The sequence below is a fragment of the Gopherus evgoodei genome, chromosome 10, assembly GCF_007399415.2.
Source record: "Gopherus evgoodei ecotype Sinaloan lineage chromosome 10, rGopEvg1_v1.p, whole genome shotgun sequence".
NCBI classification, from domain to species: domain Eukaryota; kingdom Metazoa; phylum Chordata; order Testudines; family Testudinidae; genus Gopherus; species Gopherus evgoodei.
In genome coordinates this window covers 71,521,642-71,544,474 of record NC_044331.1, presented here as the reverse complement: position 1 = coordinate 71,544,474, position 22,833 = coordinate 71,521,642, and the positions used below count along the sequence as shown (strand labels likewise).

Sequence of the window (22,833 nt, the reverse complement as noted above, 5' to 3'; positions counted from 1 at the left end):
TCAAAAGCAACCAGTATTAAGACATATAGCTGGAGGAAACACTAGATATGGATTTTTTTTAAATTGAGGGAACAAGTAATTATGGCAGAAAATTACAATCTACTGAAACACCAGCTACTACCAAAAAGACACAAAAATGATTCTCACGTGCTGCTGTCTATCAGATAAGATTTTCCACAATCGGGAGAAAAGCTGGATCCAAGTTTTCTCTGCTAACGGTGTAGAGATATGACACAACTGAACAAAGGCACTTAATAATGCTCCAGTCTAGAAATAAAGAGAAACAATTAGGGATGTAACAAAAAAAAAAAAAGAAAACCTTTCAATGAATTTGCACCATGGAAGAGTTACTGTATGATACAGTCCAACAGCTAAGCTTCCCCAAGATGTGTGCAAGCAGTTACATTACTTGTTTTCCCAAGTGTTCCATAACCAATATAATTTTTCAAAAGTTCCCTTAGATGGAAAGAGAAAACTACTGTGAAATAAATGTAATCATATTTCCATGTTTATTAAGATAACAACTCATGACTATAAAAGCTACAAATAAAAAAGTAAGATGCTCTCAAGGAAGAGAAGAGAAAAAGGTGACCAGTGGGGGTGCCAACTATTTGGTGGTAAGACAAAACAAGCAGGCTAATTGGCTAGATCTACTGATGTGATCAGAGTATCACAAAATAGCGCTCATCTAACAATTAGCTTCTTATGAAATATTAAAAGCCAATGCTGTTTATACTCTGTTACCATGCTTTACAAATTGATGTAATCCTTTCTTGTGGTTTCGTGGCACTAGTTTTCTTACCTAAACGCAACAGATACTCAGTTCAATTCTAAATGCAACAGGCATATCTGGCAAAACCTGAAATTTGTGTGTACTAAAGTTAGGAGCCCAATCACCTGATTTTATCCTCTCAAAGGCAGGGTTTTCCAGATGCCCTATGTTTACCCACATTTGGCCCATAAGACTTAGTACCAGCATGATAGTATACAATTTCCACTGACAAAGGTAACTGGAAAAACCATTAGTAACTTTTCAAATTGTCAGTATAACTAAGCAGTTGTCACTGTATTCCTAAAAGACGACATGCACTCAGCCTCCTTAACCTCAGGTTCTGGAGGTTAATCAGGACCTTACTATTGCTTGCAAAAGTTCAAGACTGTTGAGGTGGCCAAAGCAATCAGCACCACAAATACCACAGGAGCAGCAATGGCAGCCATGAAAGTGACATCAAATATATTAGCAGTGGGATAGGACCAGGTAAAACAGGCTGCAAAGATTACACCTCTTGAATCTCTGAGCCCTATTGTTTTCAGAACTTGTGCAAAGGGAAGATGATGCTTTTTTTTTCCAAATTGAAGAGAGAAATATGATGGAATAGGTCAGGGGTCGGCAACCGATGGCACGCAACTGCCTGCTGGGACTCTGTGTGCCATTAAAAATCCTGCTGACGCAGCAAGCTGCAGGGTCCACGCTCCCCGGCCGGAGCGCTGGCCGAGCGCAGCAAACCGCCAGCCCCTCCTCCGCCTTCCCCTGGAGCCCTGGTGCCATGCGTGCAGCGCTCTGGGGGCCAGGGCTGCGTGCTCCCTGGGGCAGCGTTTGGCTCCGTGGGGAGGGAGACGCTCCCCGCTTATCCGGATCCCTGCTGCCACACGCGCAGCGCTCTGAGGGGCGGGGGCGGGCTGCGCGCGCATGGAGGCAGGGCTCCGGATGAGCAGGGAGTCTCATGGTAAGGGGTCCGGGGCCAGGGGTTGGATAAGGGGTGGGGGCAGTCAAGGGACAGGCAACAGGGTGGGTGGGTTCCCGGGGGGTGGTGGTTAGGGGCAGGAGTCTCTGGAGGGGGAACTCAGGGAGCAGGCGGGGTGGATGGGGCATGAGAGTCCCGGGGTCAGTTAGGGGGTGGATAGGGGTCGGTCAGGAGACAAGGAGCTGGGGAGGTTGGATGAGTCGAGAGTTCTGGGGGGCTGTCAGGAGGCAGGGGTGTGGAGAGGGGTTGGGCAACAGGGAGCAAGGCGGGGTTGTATGGGTCCAGAGTTCGGGGGGGGGGGGTCCCTGTCAAGGGGCGGGGAGCGGTTGGATGGGACATAAGAGTCCAGGGGGTTCTGTCTGGGTGTGGGTAAGGGTTGCGGCAGTCAGGAGACAGGTAAGGTCCTAGGGGGGCATTCAGGGGACAAGGGGCAGGGAGGCTTAGCTATGGGGTGGGGTCCCAGGAGGGGGGGTAGTTGGGACAAGGAGTGGGGGGGGGCAGTAACACAGCCTTCTGCCCTGAGCACTGACCACCCCCCCCCCCACACACACACACAGTCCTCTGCCCTGAGCCCTGCACCCCCACACACCCCACAGGCCCCTGCCCTGAGCTCTGTACCACCCAGCCCTCTGTTGACTGCTTCACCCCCCACCCATGACCCCAGCCCTGACTCTGGCACCCTTACACATCCCCAGCTCCCCTACCCTGACACCTGCACCCCCCACATCCCCAGTCCCCCCCCACATCCCATGCACCCCGCACATCCCCACCCCACCCTGAGCACCAAACGGGAGCTCCTGCACCCCTACTCACATTCCCACCTGCACCCCTCACACCAAATGGGAGCTGCCCACGTAAGTGCCCCCACACCCAAACCTCCTGCACCAAACCTGAGCCCCCTCCCCCACTTTAGCTCCTGGCCAGACCCTTCACCCCCAGCCCTGTGCTCGGTCCACTCCCACCCTCAGCTCAGTGCAGAGAGAGGAAGAGACTGGGCCAGAACTAGAGAGAAGGTAGGTACCCACTGTATGTGGGCAGGGCCGGGACCCCAGACCGGCAGTGGGCTGAGTGGGTCCGGCAGCCGGGATCCCGGCTGGCAGGAGCCAGCGGATGGAACCCCTGAGCAGCAGCTCAGCCCACTGCCAGTCTGGGGTCCTGGCTGCCAGACCCTTCCCAGCTGGGGTCCTGGCCACAGGCCCCACTCAGCCCACTGCCGGCCTAGATGAACAGAACCCCAGACCAGCAGCAGGCTGAGCGGGCCGGTGGCGTAAAATCAACATTTTAAAAGAAGCTTCTTAAACATTTTGAAAACCTTGTTTATTTTACAATACAACAATAGTTTAGTTATATAATATATAGACTTGTAGAGGGAGACCTTCTAAAAAACATTAAAATGTATTAGCGGCACGCAAAACCTTAAATTACAGTGAATAAATGAAGACTCGGCACACCACTTCTGAAAGGCTGCCGACCCCTGGAATAGGTGAAGGATAGAGTTAAGATGCCGGGGGAGAGGACCAGGAGAAAGCCAAATGTATATGTAGGTAGGCTCTAGTTTTCAAAAGACTTATGAAATATTCAGTATTAGCATAAAATAAAATGAACAGTGGAACCAAAGAAACAAAAAAGAATTCATCTGTGCGCACCACAGTTTTGAGATTTCAATATTTCAGCAATGGTTTTCATGTTATGCGACCAATAACCTGTACCAACCTTCACTTCTCGAAGAGAGTCAAGAAACTTGTCATGTCTGTTGGTCAACATGTGTAGCTGATTGCCTATGTCTTTCTCAGAAAGTTCTTTGGTTTTAGGTGTACTCGTCTGATCTCCTGGAGCCAATTCAATGTCAATCTCCACATCCTACACAAAAGTAAGGCCAATTATAATGCTGATACTTTCAAGTAAATAATTACCACCACTTCATTTCTGTACATATACAAAAAAAAGCATGCTACTCATTATTTCATCCCTTGTTATCTATTATTTTCATTTTTTTTTAGGATTTGAAAATTTAATTCCCACTGTTTAGAGCGGAAAAAAGGGTCAAAGCAGTCATCTAGAGTAGACGGAAGATTAAAAATTAATTCGTCTTTGATTATTAGCAGGTAAATATCCCCAATGGTCTGTGATGAGATGTTAGATGGGGTGGGATCTGAGTTACTACAGAGAATTCTTTCTTGGGTACTGGCTGGTGAGTCTTGCCCATATACTGAGGGTTTAACTGATCGCCATATTTGGGGTCGGGAAGGAATTTTCCTCCAGGGAAGATTGGCAGAGGCCCTGGAGGATTTTCGCCTTCCTCTGCAGCACTGGGCATGGGTCACTTGCTGGAGGTCTTTAAACCACAATTTGAGGACTTCAGTAACTCAGACATAGGTTAGCGGTTTGTTCCAGGAGTGAGTAGATGAGATTCTGTGCCCTGCATTGTGCAGGAGGTCAGACTAGATGACCATAATGGTCCCCTTCTGACCTTAAGTCTATGAATCTATGAATGAACATGGGTTCATAGAGCAAGTAAGTCAAATGGTCGTAAACCATTGTTTAAAAATGTAATTACAATTACATTACTTAACTTCATTATTTGTTTACACCAGGTGTGCTGCTATAGTCACTGCACATCACTTTACACACATGTATAGCAATTCAGACTAGCATTACGATGTGTCCCATAAACTGTGCTTGGTGAGACATCATCATCTGCTGTAAAATAAAAATAAAATGTTACCTCTTCTTTGGATTCGCTGTTTTCTCTTTCTCGAGGCTCTTGTTTGACATGGGTTACCATAGCAAATGCTGCCCGATCGTGACTGTCAGCAAGGTTGATTACATTAGTGATAGATGGAAGCATGGCTCCCTGACAGCTTGTGCCAATTGTAGTGTTTCTTTCACACACTGCCAACAGGAGCTAAGAAATTAAAAAACAGCCGAAGGTTTTAACCCATTGCGTGTGATGTATTTAAGAACACATGTCCTTGATTTATTTTGTATTACACCTTTTTTCCTTGTCATAAGAGGACTCTCTCCTTCTCAAATCAACAGTGAATGGGGAGACTATGTTTAACAGCTTGAACTTCCCTTTACAAATTGAGTTTGGATGTCAGGCTGGCCTGAATGAGTCAAAATTTTATCTACTTTATCTACATCAGAGCAATTGTTTCTACCAACTGGTTCATGAGCAGTTATTATTGTTGTTTTCGAGATATCCCCCACCCTTCCTGTGTTTCTGAAACAGGAACAAATTCAAACAAATCTTAAAACAACGAAGATTTAGACTGAACAGAACAACACAGAAAGGAAACGCAATAACATTCTCCGCTGTATATGTTCAAGTACAAAAGGGTCAATAAGGAAGTTAAGATGGCAGCTGAAGTTGCCTAGCAGTTGGAGAAAACTAGATAGAGAGAGTCTGGGACATGGACATTTGATCATTAAGCCGTCCCTCTACTGGCAGTAACAGAAGGGCCAAAGATTGAATGGGCATGGAGAATCTTTCTTTGCTAGATGTGCCCCTTCTAGGTCAGAGCTGAGGTGCCACACATATTCAGAGAAGAAAGTGGACTTCCATCTTCAGCTCATCACCTTCTGTCACTGATATGTGGTGAGTTATTGTGCCTTTGAGGTTGCCATTTGATTATAGCTCTAACAGGAAATGTATTGTCATATGTTAGGACAGTAAGATTAGAGACCCCATAAGGACACATAGGGAACAGAAGTTTTCTGCATCTAAGCATCATATTTTTATGGATTTTTGTTTCAATTTAGTGTCTAAATCTACATAATGTATACAATTTTCCACTAAAATACATGGCTTACCTAAACAGAGATGTACAAGATTCCCGCTGTTCCTTGTCACCCTGAAAGCTGCTCTGATCTTTCTCAGATGATGAAGTTAATAAAATGACTGCTTTGTGCTTGGTTATTTTATACTCAGATTTTGATATACAGGTCATTTCAAAGAAATTGGCAATTTAGTTACGTTTTGTTTTAGATAAAACGATCAGAAACCAGGTTTCACACCACAGCAATCCCCCTTTAAAATCTCTCTCAGCAACAGTTCTGACACTCCATTCTGATCTTTTAGGATTCAATCTGTCAAAAAGATTCCTTCTCCAGTCATTTTTTGTTTGTAAATCATTTTTTGCTTAAAGAAATTCTGAGCACTGCCTAGCTTTTCTCAGATAAACTGAAGCCTTAAAGCTTTAAAATACAGCCACTGGAGTCACTGTCAACTGGATTCAAGAGCATGGTTGCAGAGATTTCCCAGGCACTAGCTTTTCAATATTTAAAAGCTTAGTACTTGTTTTAAAATGTTCTGAGCATCTAAAATGGTACCCTCAATATGAGGAGTTTTACGGGCTATGTCACTTTTCAAGATACACACAGTACATCTACACATTCATAAGAAAAAAGAGCAGCAAATATCATTTCTAAAATTACATTCACGCTTCTCATAAAAAATGGTTTTCCTACCTCAATGCACTGCTTGATCCAAAAGTGGTTTCCCATTGCTTCCCAGTTTTGAGAACAAGTTACATAAAGTAGGCGTTCATAGACACGACGCTTCATGGAATTGTCGAAGACTTCAAAATATTTGGCTCGGATGAGCGGCTGAGCACAACGCAGCCCCGAAAGGAATGCAGGTTCAAGTTTAGCAGTGAGCTCGCTTCCAGAAAGATTCTCATCCCTAGGAAGAACGCATAAGCAATTGATAATACACAGACCTTTGAAAGTGTCACTTATTTATTTAGGCAGAGGATATTTTCTTTTGTTCTACCAGTTTCTGGAAGATATTAATATCTGGAGTCAAGTGTGGCTTTGTCTACTACCAAAAAAAGCATAAGTTTCTGTGACATATCAAAAGTCACTTGAGAACATCTCACATGGAGTCAAATCACAAGAACAAATACTACAATGGCCAAGAGACCCACCCTGTCCAATGGATGTAACTGTTTCTCTCTCTGGATTAGCTCTGCAGCAAACCTTTCTACGAGCTTAATGCTATAAGGCTCAAATAAGTAATGCAATGTTTCAATGGTTTCTCTATGAGTCCATTGTCCAGACTGAGCAAGGTGGAATTTTGGGTGGTGGAATCACTCCTGCACCACAGAGGTTATACAAGTTGCTTTTAAAACATCTTACACTCAAACTAGAAGTTCATGTGTATACAATGCTAATCACTGTAGACAATTTTGTTAGCCAGGTGCCAGACATGCAGGGGTCTAACTGCACACTTCTATTGTGGACAAGACAATCTCTTTGATTTACACTGGTGGAAGTTATTTCTGCTTGAAATACCCAGGTAACCTCTACTGATGCAAATTGCAGTTTGTCTTGTCTACAACTAAGGGTTTGCACAATTGCTGCTACTCTGCTAGCTGGCTCTGAATGGCTGAAAACAAGGCATATGTTTAAAGTACAAAATTCCTTAGTGGCCATTATAACTTACTAGAAGTGCACACCTATTTTGTGGTGAGGCAATTATTATAAATGTTTTTCTATAAACGGCTAGAAGACTCAAGTGTGGCTATCTCAGTAACTAGAAAAATATGCATTACAATAAGCTTCCAGGAGAAAAGCCTCATACAAAGGGGAAAGGAGGGACAGTGCAATAGCAGTCAATACTATCTCTACATCACGATTAACTATGAAGATGCCACAGCCGCTTTTCTTTTTGCTTGGAGCATCGGCTGTAAAAAGATTTTGCATCTGAAGATCTAACATGAATATGTAAATATGTTCACTCCAGTCTCAGTGAAATGAGCTGATTGTGCATTTTACAACAAATCTAGTATAGCCCTAAAAGATGGATGGCATGTTATAAAGGTCATGTATGGTACAAATTATGAACCAATAAGCTACAATACTTGATTAATTGCTATAATTACCTATAGACATAGTTAACAAGGTCTAAGAACTGGGCATTTAATTCAAGGTCTTCTGGAAAACGCTTTTCAATGTAGGTCATCATTTTCACTAGCAAAATGGACTTCTCCCGGAGAGTAGGTGTCTGTTAAAAAGAGACATGATTAATTTTCTCAATTCATCTTGAAACACAAGGAGAAATGGCATGTTCAAAGTACATTCCAGTCATCCTCTACACCATTTTTTTCACTCCTACACTAAAAATGGCTTGACACAAGGTCATGCTTTCTAAAAGTAAAAAGCCCCCAAAACTCTAAAGTATTTATTGTTTTAGCATAGATATTACACTGGAAATATACATAAATAAAGCTATGGATGCTTAAAATCATTAAAGATAAAAAAGTTTAATTGTTTAATAGCTAATGCCACTATATAAATCCATGGTACACCCACACCTTGAATACTGTATACAGTTCTGGTCACCCCATCTCAGAGAGATATTAGAACTGAAAGTAGTATAGAAAAGGGCAACAAAAATTATTAAGGGTATGGAACAGGTCCCACATGAGGAGAGAGATTAAAAAGACTGGGGCAGTTCATATTAGAAAAAAAAAAGAGATGACTAATGGGGGATATGATGGAAGTCTCTATCATGAATGGTGTAGAGAAAGTGAATAAGCGTATCTACCCCTTCATCTAACACAAGAACCAGGGGTCACCCAATGACATTAACAGGTAGCAGGTTTACATCAAACATAAAGAAGTACTTATTAACACACCACCCAGTCAACCTGTGGAAACAGGGTTCAAAAAAGAATTTTATGTTCATGGAGGAAAGGTGCATCAATGGCTATTAACCAAGATAGTCAGGGATGCAACCATATACTCTGGGTATGCCTAAACCTCTGACTACCAGAAGCTGCGACTGGATCACAGAGGATGGAACATTCAATAAATTGCCTTGTTCTGCTCATTTTTTCCCCGAAGTATCTGACACCAGTCACCGTTGGAAGACAGGATACCAGACTATATGGACCACTGGTCTGACCTAGTATTATGACTATTAATACTGTGACCAACCAGTGGTCCAGAACGGTGTACAACAATTTTTTAGGTTATACTGCCATTGAACCATACTAAAGAGACAAGGTGGGTGAGGCAATGTCTTTCATTGGACCAACTTCTGTTGGTGGGAGAGACAAGCTTTCGAGCCACACAGGGCTCTTCTTCAGGTCTGGGAAAGGAACTCCCAGCATCACAGCAACATGCAATGTGGAAGAGACTGCTCAGCATAAGTAGTTAGCGCATATTGCAAGGGCCACCAAAATACCCTGAGAGAACCTGCTTCAATACAGAAATAAAATCCTCTCTGTCCACACACCTCTAGTTGTCACTACCACTTGACACTGGAACCCATATTGAACATCAAACAACTACAATCCCTACTTGATGGGGAACCCCATCCTGAAACAAATCTTTCCTGAACTCCCACTTCTAGCCTTCAAACAACACTGCAACCTCTACAAGCTCATCACCCGAAGCAAGCTCCCTACACACCAGGGCACAGCAACTCAAAGCAGCATCAGACCCTGCCAGAACATCAGATGCAAAACCTGCAGACGTATCTCTGCTACAATGATCAACACTCCCCTACTACATTCCTTTCAAGAGCCTATCTATGCCTATCACAAAAAACTGAGGCAAGAACAATGCAGAAAAAACCCCTACACTTACGACAAAAGCAATTATGCCTTGTGAAGTACATAAGAATAAAAGGGTTTGGGTCACTGCATGAGAAAAGCCCCACAGTACACACACAACAATTGGCATAAAAATATGTACTCATCACACCACAGAAAGAAGATTTTCAACAGCCTAAATTTTCAGCCTGTAAACTTAAAAACTTGAATCAGGATCTTAGCTTGAATGCACAACAATTTGGACTTTATTCACTGCCAAATTCTTTCAGAAATAAGATATAGGTAAGGACACTGCATGATGTTATGGAAAGTGATGTAATTGGTAAGATATAGCTTCACCTACAAATATTCCATCATCTTACTTTAACTGAAGCAACTTTACATGGCCCTATAATACTGGCTTTTGGACACTTTAACCTTTGGCTTTAAAAAAAACATACATATTTTTCTTAGCAAAGCACTATTTCACATGAAAGGGAAAACGTAGCCTATAATGTGCTGAGCATTCTTAACTTCATTTCTTCCTTGGGAACCCAGAGTGTTCACAACTTATAGACGGCACTTAAAAATATGCAGAGATTTAGGTCCTTACAGAATCCTTTGTCAAACACTGAACAGAAAATGCAAGTTACAGGTTTTCATTAGTTTTTGGTTGGAATAAGGATTTTCACCTGATTTAACTTTTCAATTTACCTGATTGGCTGCCATTGGAGAATTGTTTTTCACCCATTCTTCCACTATTTTTACCACTGCACGAAGAATTTTAGCATCAGTAGATTTTTCAATGAGAGATGTTAGAATAGCTTGGATAAAATTTTTCCTCATCTCCATACTCATCACTGCAAGACGAGTTTTCACAAGATCCAAGCTCAGCATTACCAGTTCACTTGTACCTGCTATGGATAGAAGTGCATAATTTTATTCATCAGTCATTTCATATGCCTGAAAAAAATGATTTCAGTGTGATCTGCACAGTAGAACCTTCAAGTTCTAACGTTGCTAACAATCTGTGAAGCTGATAACTGCTAAATATCACCCCTTCTCCAAGGCAACAGATAGGCAAGCCAATGAACACATTACACAAGAAACACCTAATCACAGAAACGCAGGGCTGGAAAGGATCTCAAAAGGTATTCTAGTCCAGTCCCCTGAGTCAAGGTAGGACCAAGTAAACCTAGACCAGCAGTTCTCAAACTTTTGTCCTGGTGACCCCTTTCACATAGCAAACCTGAGTGCGCCCCCCCCCCCCCATATAAATTAAAAACACTTTCAAATATATTTAACAACATTATAAATGCTAGAGGCAAAGCGGGGTTTGGAGTGGAGGTTGACAGCTTGTGACCCCCATGTAATACCCTCATGACCCCCTGAGGGGTCCGGACCCCCAGTTTGAGAACCCCTGACCTAGACCATCGCTCATAGGTATTTGTCCAACCTGTTCTTTAAAAACCTCCAATGACGGGGATTCCAGAACCTCCCTTGGAAGCCTGCTCCAGTACTTAACTATCCTTATAGTTGGAAAGATTTTCCTAATAGGTAACCTAAAGCTCCCTTGCTGCAGCTTTAGTGGATTACTTTTTGTCCTACTTCCAGTGGACATGGAGAACAATTGATCACAGTCCTCTTTGTAACAGCCCTTAACATACTTGAAGACTCATCAGGTTCCCCCTCAGTTTTCTTTTCTCCAGACTAAACATGTCTAGTTTTTTTTAACCTTTCCTCATAGGTCAGGTTCTCTAAACCTTTTATCATTTTTGTTGATCTCCTCTGGACTCTCCCCAATTTATGCACATCTTTCCAAAAGTGTGGAACCCAGAATTGGACACAGTACCCAGCTGAGCCCTCACTTGTGCCAAAAAGAGCAGGACAATTGACTCCAGTGTCTTGCATATAATGCTTAAATTAACACACCCAGAATATTAGCATTTTTTGCAACTTCATCACCTTGTAGAATTATATTCAATTTGTGATCCTCTATACCTCCCAGTACTACCACATACCCAGTTAAGCAGGGTGGGTAAGCAATGATTTTTTAAAGCATTTTTTTAAAATGTATATTTTATTTAAATAGTTTTTTTTATTTTATTTAAACTATAATACATTTATTTTTAAAAATAAACCTTTTAAAATGAAAGCTAAATATAACACAAAATATGTTAAGGCCTAATTATAATTTAGTTGTAAATGTGAAACATAAATGTTTTGATAAGAAAAGTTTATATATCCAAAACATTTCAGGTTTTGTTTAATAAAAAATAAGTGGTATATCCAGTTTTGTGTTTAATTAAATTTATTACCATCCTAATGAAGCAAGACAAATCATGAACAAAAAAGTTAATTATCTAGTAAATAATATATCATTCACCATTTTCTAACCTACTGAAAATGTACAATAATCATCTGAAAATATTAAGCTATATAATTACTTAAATAAATGTATATAGTTTGCTAGGCAGCAAAAAGATTTACCAAATCTAGTTAGTTATAACTATTAAAACATGTTGATTTACATCAACCAATGAGAATTCTTCAGAAAACAGCTGAAATACAAGTGAAAAAGTTGACTAAATCAATTATTTAAATGGAGCCTTTCCATGTGGTGATTTAAATCAATCCATCCTGCAATTAAAGGATAACATGGTTAAGGCCTCTTTATGGGTACAACTTTATGGAAAATTCTAGGGAACTATTAAAACAACAACAGAAAATGTTACCATGGATACAAACCCCTATAAACACTTTGAAAAACAGTCTATGTATCATACTCAAAACAATGGCTCACAGTGCTCTTCAGGAGAGCCCTCCCCTTTGGTCATGTCCATGTGAAAAGAATTCGGTTGGAAAGGAGGTGGTGAGGCCTCATTTTAATAATACTTTGACAACTATTAAAGTATACCAATAAATCATGAGGTATAAATAATTGAAGCTAGACTTGTCAAAATGAAAATAATATTTTGTGATGCAGTATTCTTATTCTGCTAATTTCCTGACTTGCTTATCTGCAAAATTTAATAATTTGCCTTGAGTTACTCAGGGATTAGTCTCAATTCACAAGGTTCTAGTCTGTAATTAGAATGCTAGTTAGAAATCTAATATTGGAAGTGCTTCTTCCAAACAATTTTCCTCAGCAGCTTCATCATTAATTGAAATATTTTGTTCTTTAATAGCACTGTATTTCTTTAGCAGCACTTTTGCATTTCGTATTGACTCATTATTTGGGTCATTTGATGACAGGCAGAACTCCATCTACTGATAAAGTCACCGCTGAAAAAAGATAACAAGGACACCAACTGGTTTCACAAACAACTACTTCACTAACATTAGCTTACACCTATTAAATTAAGATTCACTGAAAGCAGAGGTGTCAACCTATACTGAAGAATCCAATTATTTTTAAATATACTGCATTTCAAATATTTTCTAATTAATTGATGTTTGACTCAATATTAAATTGTTCAGAAGGTATTAAGAATACAAAAATGTTATTTTTTCCAGTCGATACTTTCAACAAGATTTCTCACTTTTTATTGGATTATAAATTATTCAACACACTATGGAATTCAAAACCTTAACAAATGCACAAGCAGCTAAAACCATTCAATCCCTGCATTATGATAGGATTACATTACTTAAAACTTTTATTGACCTGCATTACTACCTGTGGTTGCTTCTGCTGTTCCTGATGCAGCCTGTGGATTCAAATGTTCCCTGACCATCTTCTGTAGAGATCGCATGAAGACTGAAATCAGTCTGTCTATGTAGCTTGGATTGTTACTGCATGCAGACTTCAGAATCATTAAAGTACCTAAGATATAAACAAAAACTCTTTAAAAGACAACTAAAATCATCATTCATAATTTAGGAAACCAGATGAACATAAGAACGGCTATACTGGGTCAGACCCAAGGTCCATCTATCCCAGTATCCTGTCGTCTGACAGTAGCCTATACAAGATTCCCCAGAAGCAATGAACAGAACAGGTAATCCATCAAGTGATCCATCCCCTGTTGCCTAGTCCCAGCTTCTGCCAAACAGAGGCTAGGGACACCATGCCCTATTTTGAGTAAACTAAATTCTGTACTTGTCCTATGAAAGGACAGGTAGAGTGCTCTACTTTTGGAAAGTTGTGTCCTACCTTGGATATTCAGCTATCCCTGTTACAAAGACAGGAAATCTATGTAGATGCATGATGGTAAATGCTAGCAAACCAAGATTAATTGCAATTTTTTCTATTTCGCTCTCTGAAAGCTTCATTTCTACTCAGTTAGAAGCTCAGTTTTGCAACAGAAATACCCTAAATATATCTAATAGTTGACTCTTGCCTTGTTAAATAGCTTTTTTCATGCCTTGGAACAGTGTCAGTTCTTAAATCCCATAATATGAAAATAAAGCATTATACTTGTTGGACATATAGATGTAATCCTCCCAGAATGTCATTAATTAGTTTCATATATCAGTAACTAAGCAGATAAGAAATCACCATAATTAAAAGGGTACATACTTGAGCTATGCAGGAGCTGTCATTTAGTATTAAAGATGCGTCCTAAGTAGCTGTATTAGAACAAATACATATTTTTCTCCTCAAACTGTACATTTGTTAGCAATGCCTGTGCACATATATTGGATATAAATGCAGTGATTGATGCGCCTCTGAAGTATGTTGGCGTTCATGTATGGCAGCTGATTTTACAAGATATATAGCAACACCTGTCCTCACACAGTATACAGATAGACTAGAAACCTTATTCTGGCGGTAACAACCATTTCCCACTTTTCTTCATCTTCATAATTCATCAAATAACCCACAACAATATTTAGAGTTTCAGTGTTTTATTAACAGACAGAATGACTGCTTTGAAAGCTTTACTTTATTTTGTCCTTCCTATTCCGCCCCTCGGTATCTTTTAAGAGTCTGGACCTCTTTTTTATAAAGCATCGATAAGATATAGACTGACTCAGGGAAAACAGAATCTAACCTTGGAGTGTGCTCTGGACATATGATAAAAAGTCTCTTTCCTGGTTAGTGTGTTGTACAGCACATCCTGACACCTGACAAATAGGCAATTCCCTAAGTGAAATTACACCTGTCTGCGCAGATCACAAACTAGGATAGTGAAGGACATTTGCCATTTAAAGCAGCAAGCTTTTCTAACTTGTGCAATTTCAAGTCTGCATTATTGACAGAACCAATTCTGAGCCAAACTTGGTATGACTAGCCAAACTAATTGTTCCAACATATCTTAGTTGTAGTCAAGCGTTCAGACAAGAACCAAAAGGGAGATTAGTTCCCTGGTAGTTTAATCAATGTAAATAAATAGTGAACTAGGAATGCGTTTCAGCTTTTCAAAACTGTGCTTAATAAAAAGACATTCAGAAATGTTACCTTTTGAAAAGAGTGTACTGTATCCGAGATTCTTCACTTATTCAGAATCCAAAGTTCTAAATAAGACTCTTATGTGATTTAGATCAGCTAACATTACTATGCTTTCAACAAACTGGTGCTTGTATTCAAAAGAAAAATACTGGACAAAAAAACATTTAAGTGTATTTACTTCGTTGTTTTTTTTTTTTTTTTTTTTTTTTTTTTTTTTTTTTTAAACCCACGATCCTATGCCCCAAAAATAGAAACTGCAGGATTTTGGCTGCTCCAACTGAAATTTCCAATAGTGTTAACTTTACATCATTGTTACTTTAATGCCTTTTCTCGTTCCTACATGCACTTAGTAACTAAGACACCTATCCAGCCACCAGTATCCATTTTCAATACTTATCTTCAAGCCAGCTGCTTGGAAATGATAGAATGCAATGAACCCTGTTGCCTTATTTCTCAAGGCTGTCAGCCCTCATCCCAAGGTCATGTCTGCATCCAGATTTCCCAGGGCAGCACACAGCACTATCTACAGGGCTATCAACCCCCTTACAGAAAATAAAATAAAACCTAATGACAAAGAACACGCTAATTAGAGTGCCAATCTACAGACATGTACAAGAGGAACGAGAAACTCACCGAAGAGTTGGGAAGGATTAGCATTAGTGGCTTTTTCATAATTAGTAAGCCCTTCATAAATAACCTTCCCGACTGCAGCATATAAGCATTCCAGCTCTTCATATTTTGATGCTACACTTGAAGTACCTGAGATAAAGTTGACAACATAAAAACCAAATAAGTTTTAGAATATTATAGTTATTAAAACAGCACAAGGGGTGCCCTCTGAACCATCTGTACTTGCATATTACAAAACCCTGCATCTATTATACAATCACTGTGGCCTCTGTTTTGGGTATCACTTCCCCAGTATGCTCACCAAAATTTTCCTAGTAATAAGATGGTGTCGATTAATTTAGTAGTGCTATAACTGGACTTATCCTTGTCAAGTGTTACATAGTACCTAAAGCCTCTCTTTACACCCGATTTCCCTTTCTTCTCTTAGTAAAAAACAGTGATGTTCAACTACTGAAAAACAGCATTTTTCAAAGCAGAAAAATGGTAATTGCAAAAGACATTAAATTTATAGCAGGCATTTCTTGAGTCAAAGTAATGACTGCCACAGGTTATTAAGTTTTTATGTCAATGGATAATGATGTATTCCACATGATTACTTATAACAACTTTTTTTTTTTTGAGAGGTTGAAAGTGCAAACTAAAATGGACCATAAAATGCAGAACACATAAAAGAGAAGATTAGCATATTCAGAAACGTCTCCCTGCTCCCCCCACCCACCCAAACCACTTAATTTATGCAGTGATAAAAGAAAAAGGAGGAGGAAAATACCACATACTTGGTTCTGTAGGGAATATACTCATTAAGCGAGAGAGTAGACTGTGGACAGCCCTCAAAACCTTGGTGTTTCCACATGTCATACAAGCAGCTACTCCTCGTTGCAGAGGTTTGAAGCTGCTAAGGATAGCTGAAGACTGCAGTACAGTTAATAGGAAACTTAGGACCTCTAACCCAGTGCAAATGTTGGCAAAGTTGGCCTGATTGGGCTGTTCCTAGAAGAACACATATAGTGGAAAAAACAACAAACAAAAGAGCATTAGACTTGTCAGCTCACACCAAACGTGTGAAATCTACAACATGATTTCAGGCTTCCATATTACAAGAGTTTCAATTCTGTGTTCTTACACCAGCCATGTTTTCCAGATCTACAAAACATGAGACACTGGAAGCCACTAACTGCATAGCTGAAATTTACCTATTTGCATACTTTTAACATTACAGGAGTGGTGAAGCAGTGAAGAAAGTGGCTCTCACCCTTGCCTAACTAGAAACTGCTTGGAACAATGGGCAGCACTATATTTGCCTGTGGAAATACTTTAAAGAGAAAGATATTGAAGAGAAGGTATAAAACAGCCTATTCTGATGGACCTTTAAAAGAAGTGCTTATGAGAAATGGGTGCTTCAAGCCCAGAAAAAGGATGTTTGAAACTAAACCAATCTAATGACTAGAAAATAAAAGATTTTGCTAGCCCTGTCTCCCATCCTAAAACGTAACTACTGTTACAGTGAATTAGGCTGTATGACTTCATCTAATAGAAAGCAGAAGATTATTATTCATCATTTGGATTACTGTAGTGCTTACAGTAGTGCCAGGTGCTGTACAAAACACAGAACAAAAGGACAGTCCCTGTACCAAAGAGCTTACCATCTAAATGTTATACAAGCACTAGGGCCACCCACCTTCCTGCCTGTTTGCTTTTTGGCCTACTAGCTGCTGGATGAAGCGAGCTCTGCCTTTTCCAACTCGTTATTCTGTAGGTATCACAAATAAGCAAGCAGAAGATATGCAAGAGATGACAAACTGGAAGACTTCTTCTCCAGAGCACTGGAGGGAGTTACGACAGACTGTAATTCAACAACTGGAAGTCCTGGATGGCCTGGTTCTCTCAATTGCTCATGCAAGTCAATTTGCCATCCTCACCATTACTCTATGTTCTTATATTTATCTGGAAAGGGGTAACAATCTCCACGACTCCACTCTTGAGCAAGGACTTGAATCCAGGCCTCCCCACTGCCAGTGAGTACCCTAACTGCCAGGCTATAGGGTATTCTGAGATGGGAGTCTCACCTTTCCTGTTGAATCTTTGTATAAAAGACTTGAGTAATCATTGGGCCAGAAACAGAGAATGACTCTATAGCCCAGTGGTCAGAGGACCTCACCTCATCTGGGAGGAGGACATACTTGGTTCCTAGGTTTACTTCACTGAATATTTAAGTATTGTATAAGAAGTGGAACAGCTTCAACAGGGGAAATTGAGAGAGACCCATCCCCAGAATACCCTGGAGGTTAGGCATTCACATGGGGAAGAGGGGAGGAATAGTGGTTCAAGGTCCCTGCTCCGGAACAGCGATTCAAATCTGGACCTCCCACATCCCAGATGAGTAACCTAACCACTGGGCTAAACGTTACAAGGGGGCACCACTACTACTACCACCTATTTCTCTTGCTCCTCCTCCAGTTTTGGTGTTTAAATCCCCCTTGTGAATATAGTCTGAAAAACTGAAATAAGATGCTTCATTCATGTTGAAAAACTTTGTTCCGAGATTTCTGAATGTTCTCTTATATGTGTCAACAAATAATTCACTAAAACTGTCCCAAAACTGCATTTTTCAGTGAAAAAAAGTTACCACTATAAAATTTGGCCCAGTGTTAGTCCTCAGTAAAAGCCTCTGCATCTTCTATTCCCAGAAATATTCAAGTGCGGTCTTGTTTTACCTAAGTCCTGTTATTTCTGCTCAACCACCAAAACCTCGTAAGGCCTGAACTCAGATAAATATATTTGCATTGGAATTAATGAGACCAAAAAAGGTGGGTGGGGGAGAATTCTGACACAAGGCCGAATATGTTATGATGTTTCAGTTGTAGGATTGAAGAGAAAATGTGCTGAATTGCGGTTAAGTAATTGTGGTTGTTCTATTCAGGGTGGATAACATTTGCTACTGAAGTGCTGAATTTTAATGAGAGTTCTCATTAATTAAGGTGTACAGTATTTTTGAAAAAGCGTAAGTAGAGTTCTGAGTAATGAATAATGATGAAGCATCACCAACTACAGAGGTTTAAAGCCAAATGTACACGGGTATATAGAAACAACACTATTAACCACTTTTAAACAGAGGTCAACTAAACCAGTCCCATTGGTAGGAGGAGAAAATTATTGAAGTGGCTACCTTTTAAAAATAAAAGATTATCCAAGCAACTATCTTCATATCAGTAATGTACAGTATCTAAACATCTGTCAAACATTTAGAAAAAGGAATCATGGTAAAAGTATTCTTTCAAAATCATTTACTACTGCAGAGAAGTAGGACTGCCACTGCTTTATTCCACAGTGGGAAACCAAAAAGTGATCCCAATATATTTATCACAATAAGAAAGTTCATACTACTTATTATAGTAGTATGGTACAAATAACTTAGTTTACAGTATTGTAATATTATGCCATGTAATATTAAAAATAGGGATATCAAATTACTAAAAAATATAAATCGCAATTAATCACGAGATAAAAAATAGTCACGATTAATTGCACCGTTAAACAACAATACAATACCAATTTAAATTGATTATAAATATTTTGGCAATTTTTCTACGTTCAAATATATTCATAGTATTCTGTCTTGCAATTGAAAAGTGTAGAGTGCTCACATTTATATATATATATTAAAAATATTTGTAATAAACATATATTTATTGTAATTAAAATTTATGAGATAAATAGCATTTTTCAATTCATCTCATACAAGTACTGTAGTGTAATCTCTTTAACGTGAAAGTGCAACTTACAAATGCAGAATTTCTTTTAACATAATTGCACTCAGAAACATAACAATGTAAAACTTTAGAGCCTACAAATCCACTCAGTCCTACTTCTTGTTGAGCCAATCACTAAGACAATGAGTTTGTTTACATTTACTTGCCTGCTTATTTACAATATCACTTGAAATGAGAACAGGAGTTCGAATGGCACTGTTGTAGCCAGTGCTGCACGATATTTACACGCCAGATGGCATACGAATGTTTAGCATGTCTGGCATGTAAATACCTTGCAGCGCGGTTTACCACAGCACCACTCGAATGCCTGTTCTCACTTTCAGGTGATATTGTAAATAAGAAGCGGGAAGGTAAATGTAAACAAAACTCATTTGTCTTAGTGATTGGCTCAACAGGGAGTAAGACTGAGTGGATTTGTAGGCTCTAAAGTTTTACAGTGTTTTATTTTTGAGTGCAATTATATTAAAAAAATACATTTAAGCATTCTAAATATTAATAATAAATTTAAATTGGTATTCTATTATTGTTTAATAGTGTAAATAAAACTGCAATTAATCACAACATTAAAATCTAGTTAATTTGTTTTACGTTAATTGCATGCATGAACTGCGATTCACAGCCCTAATCAAAAACTTCACTGTTAAGTATAGAATGCCAACCTTTCACTAAGACAAGGTGGGTGTTATCTTTTAATAGACCAACTTCTGTCGGTGAGAAAGACAAGCTTTTGATCTACTAAGAGCTCTTCTTCAGGTCTGTACCACCAACAACTCCTTGCACCAGTCGTTTCCCACCACCTTTGTCCCAGTTTCCCTACTTGCCATCCCCAGACCTGATTCCTCAACACTCTGCATTCCAGCCAGACTGCCTCCTCCCTTCTCCTTCATCCTGCTTGGGCATCAGCAAAGGAAGCACTGAGATCAATGAAAGAATAGTTTCCATGCTCTTAATTCTGATGCCAGGTGTCTCAGTGGCCTGCAGCTGCCCAGAGGGGCAGTTGTGGAGACAGTCCTGCAGCCCTAGGCTGGAGCATGTCCAGCACAGACAGAATCTTCAGCCACTTTAGTTGCCAAACGTTTATAAGTATCTGTTGAGCATGTGCAAACAGATCCATAAGCTTATTTGTTTCCTTTATTTTGTTTCTATTGATTTCATATGTAGTATTTACATTGCATGTTAGAACAAAAATCAGTTTTAACAATGCTACAAACTAAAATTTAACTAACAATACTAGCATTGCTAGCAAAATTCTTGACAGAAAGAATGTAACATTTATTAACATGCACTTCCATTCTCAAATGTTGACTTTTACCTAAATCCTCTTGTCAAGGAAAATGACAAGAATAATTACTCAAAAATACCTATAAATCTAAATTTCATTAGTTCTAGTAACGACAGTGATTAAACTAGTAATGGACCAATATTTAATTTAAAATTCTCTACAACAAAGTGCTACTATTGTCAATATATCGTCTAAACCTAAGATCTGCATATTATAAGTAAAACAGATCTCTCAGATACTGGCTAATCAAGAAATAGGTAAATTGTTAAAGACCTTCAATATCTTATTAAGCCAGTACTCAATTATGTCCTGTGTTACTGAATCTTAAAGCTCTACAGGGCTGGAATTTAACTTACCACAGTCATTAGCAGTTTATCAAACCACTGCAGTTTGAGTTCTGATTTTGGCCACATATCTGGTCGTAAAGCTGTCTTCAAAAGGTTAACGCAGCGTCGAGACAGCAATTCTCCAGGAGATCCAGCAGTGTTTGAGTTGTCATTTACCTAGCAATTAATCAAAATTATTGCAGAATGACAGCCATTTATAACCATGATCTTTAGAACTCATTAATTTTTTACACATCCTATGTAAGCATATCACTGTCTAGTTTTGGAAAGGCTTAGCTAAAGTAACTATACCAGTACAATCACAGTACTGTATTACTGAAAAGGCTAGTACTGTATTTATGAAGAAACTGATTTTAAGATGTTACGGCTCTGAAAAAATTCTCAAAAGGGATGTCAGGTTGCAACAACATTTTAAAATGTATTTTGCTAAGTATACAGCTGAGCAAACAATTCACAGGAACTATTTTGATTAATTTAATTGCCACGTTCACAATTTGTCTGTGAGCAGTTTAAAGTTCTTTAGTTTATTCACGTTTAAAATTTTTCTGTGGGTAACATTTTCAAAAGCATCTCAGCAGCTTAGGAGTCTAAGTCGCATTTTCAGAGTTGCACTTGAGAGGCTATATCTCGGTGAAAGTCAGTAGGACTGTTTTCTCACCCATTGATCATGGATTTTGGCATGTAGAAACCTAAGTAATAATTGCTCTAGTATTGTTACAAAATATATTTTTATATCTCAAAAACCAAGTCAATTTCTTAAAGTTCTTTACATCTAAATGTCTCGTCAGCTATACAGACATCTCAGAGTATAACTACAAAAATATGGAACATGAATATTTAATAAAAATGTACTTAAAAACTGGCACAACCCTATGTTTTTCATATGACCTTTTCATACCAATTTCCAAAAACTTTTCAGAAGACAACAGCCAGCCATTGTTAAAGTTTACACATTTATCCCAGACTGAAAATAATGCTGTATAATAAAAGTTTATTTGAATTTTTGAACACTAATGAAGTATTGGTACATGCATTTCAGAATCAGACAGTACCTGGCAAGCAATTCTAATGAGGAAGTTGACCACAGTATCTGTATGCTGCTTGTCAATTGGCTTTGAAAGAAGTGCATCAGCTCCTGGCAATGACTGAGTACGTCCAAATACCTGTGCACACAATTTTTGCTCAATAAAAGAGGGGTAATGGTATATAATATATTGTGTTTAAATAATAATATAAAGCACAACTATGAATGAATCTTAGTTTAACAGTGAGCAGGCTACAAAATTATGAAGGAAAATGAACATTAAGGTTACTCAGTCTTAAAATTGCTGGTTATAAGAACAAAAGGAAACTGAATATTTCTTACTGCGCTTATTGCCCCAGTAGCTGTCCTGAATCGTTTCACCTCTTGACCAGAATCAACAGACAATCCTCTTTTAACAGAAGATGAGGCAGAACTTGCTCCTTCTCCACTTGCACTTGGATCCATATCTGAATCTGGCTGAAATATCAGTGATACACAAATTTAAAAAAAAAAATCATAGACTCATAGACTCTAGGACTGGAAGGGACTTCGAGAGGTCATCGAGTCCAGTCCCCTGCCCTCATGGCAGGACCAAATACTGTCTAGACCATCCCTGATAGACATTTATCTAACCTACTCTTAAATATCTCCAGAGATGGAGATTCCACAACTTCCCTAGGCAATCTATTCCAGTGTTTAACTACCCTGACAGTTAGGAACTTTTTCCTAATGTCCAACCTAAATCTCCCTTGCTGCAGTTTAAGCCCATTGCTTCTTGTTCTATCATTGGAGGCTAAGGTGAACAAGTTTTCTCCCTCCTCCTGATGACACCCTTTTAGATACCTGAAAACTGCTATCATGTCCCCTCTCAGTCTTCTCTTTTCCAAACTAAACAAACCCAATTCCTTCAGCCTTCCTTCATAGGTCATGTTCTCAAGACCTTTAATCATTCTTGTTGCTCTTCTCTGGACCCTCTCCAATTTCTCCACATCTTTCTTGAAATGCGGTGCCCAGAACTGAACACAGTACTCCAGTTGAGGCCTAACCAGTGCAGAGTAAAGCGGAAGAATGACTTCTCGTGTCTTGTTTACAACACACC

At 39.3% G+C, this 22,833-nt stretch overlaps 1 protein-coding gene across 12 annotated transcripts in view; it reads right to left on the bottom strand.

The window, feature by feature from the left end:
- Positions 1-22,833, bottom strand: part of TRRAP (transformation/transcription domain associated protein) — a 169,003-nt gene that overhangs the window by 77,921 nt on the left and 68,249 nt on the right. For 9 of the 12 annotated variants that reach the window (XM_030578970.1, XM_030578969.1, XM_030578975.1 and 6 more), the window contains 12 exons: positions 22,077-22,211; positions 21,763-21,873; positions 20,720-20,866; positions 16,088-16,301; positions 15,315-15,440; positions 12,954-13,112; positions 10,001-10,203; positions 7,631-7,752; positions 6,216-6,429; positions 4,471-4,650; positions 3,459-3,605; positions 148-267 (listed from right to left, as the gene is read on the bottom strand). In XM_030578970.1, the coding sequence (XP_030434830.1) occupies positions 148-267; positions 3,459-3,605; positions 4,471-4,650; positions 6,216-6,429; positions 7,631-7,752; positions 10,001-10,203; positions 12,954-13,112; positions 15,315-15,440; positions 16,088-16,301; positions 20,720-20,866; positions 21,763-21,873; positions 22,077-22,211 (1,878 nt within the window). The remainder of the gene's footprint in view (positions 1-147; positions 268-3,458; positions 3,606-4,470; positions 4,651-6,215; positions 6,430-7,630; positions 7,753-10,000; positions 10,204-12,953; positions 13,113-15,314; positions 15,441-16,087; positions 16,302-20,719; positions 20,867-21,762; positions 21,874-22,076; positions 22,212-22,833) is intronic. The other 3 variants (XM_030578974.1, XM_030578978.1, XM_030578979.1) reach the window with 1 other exon arrangement.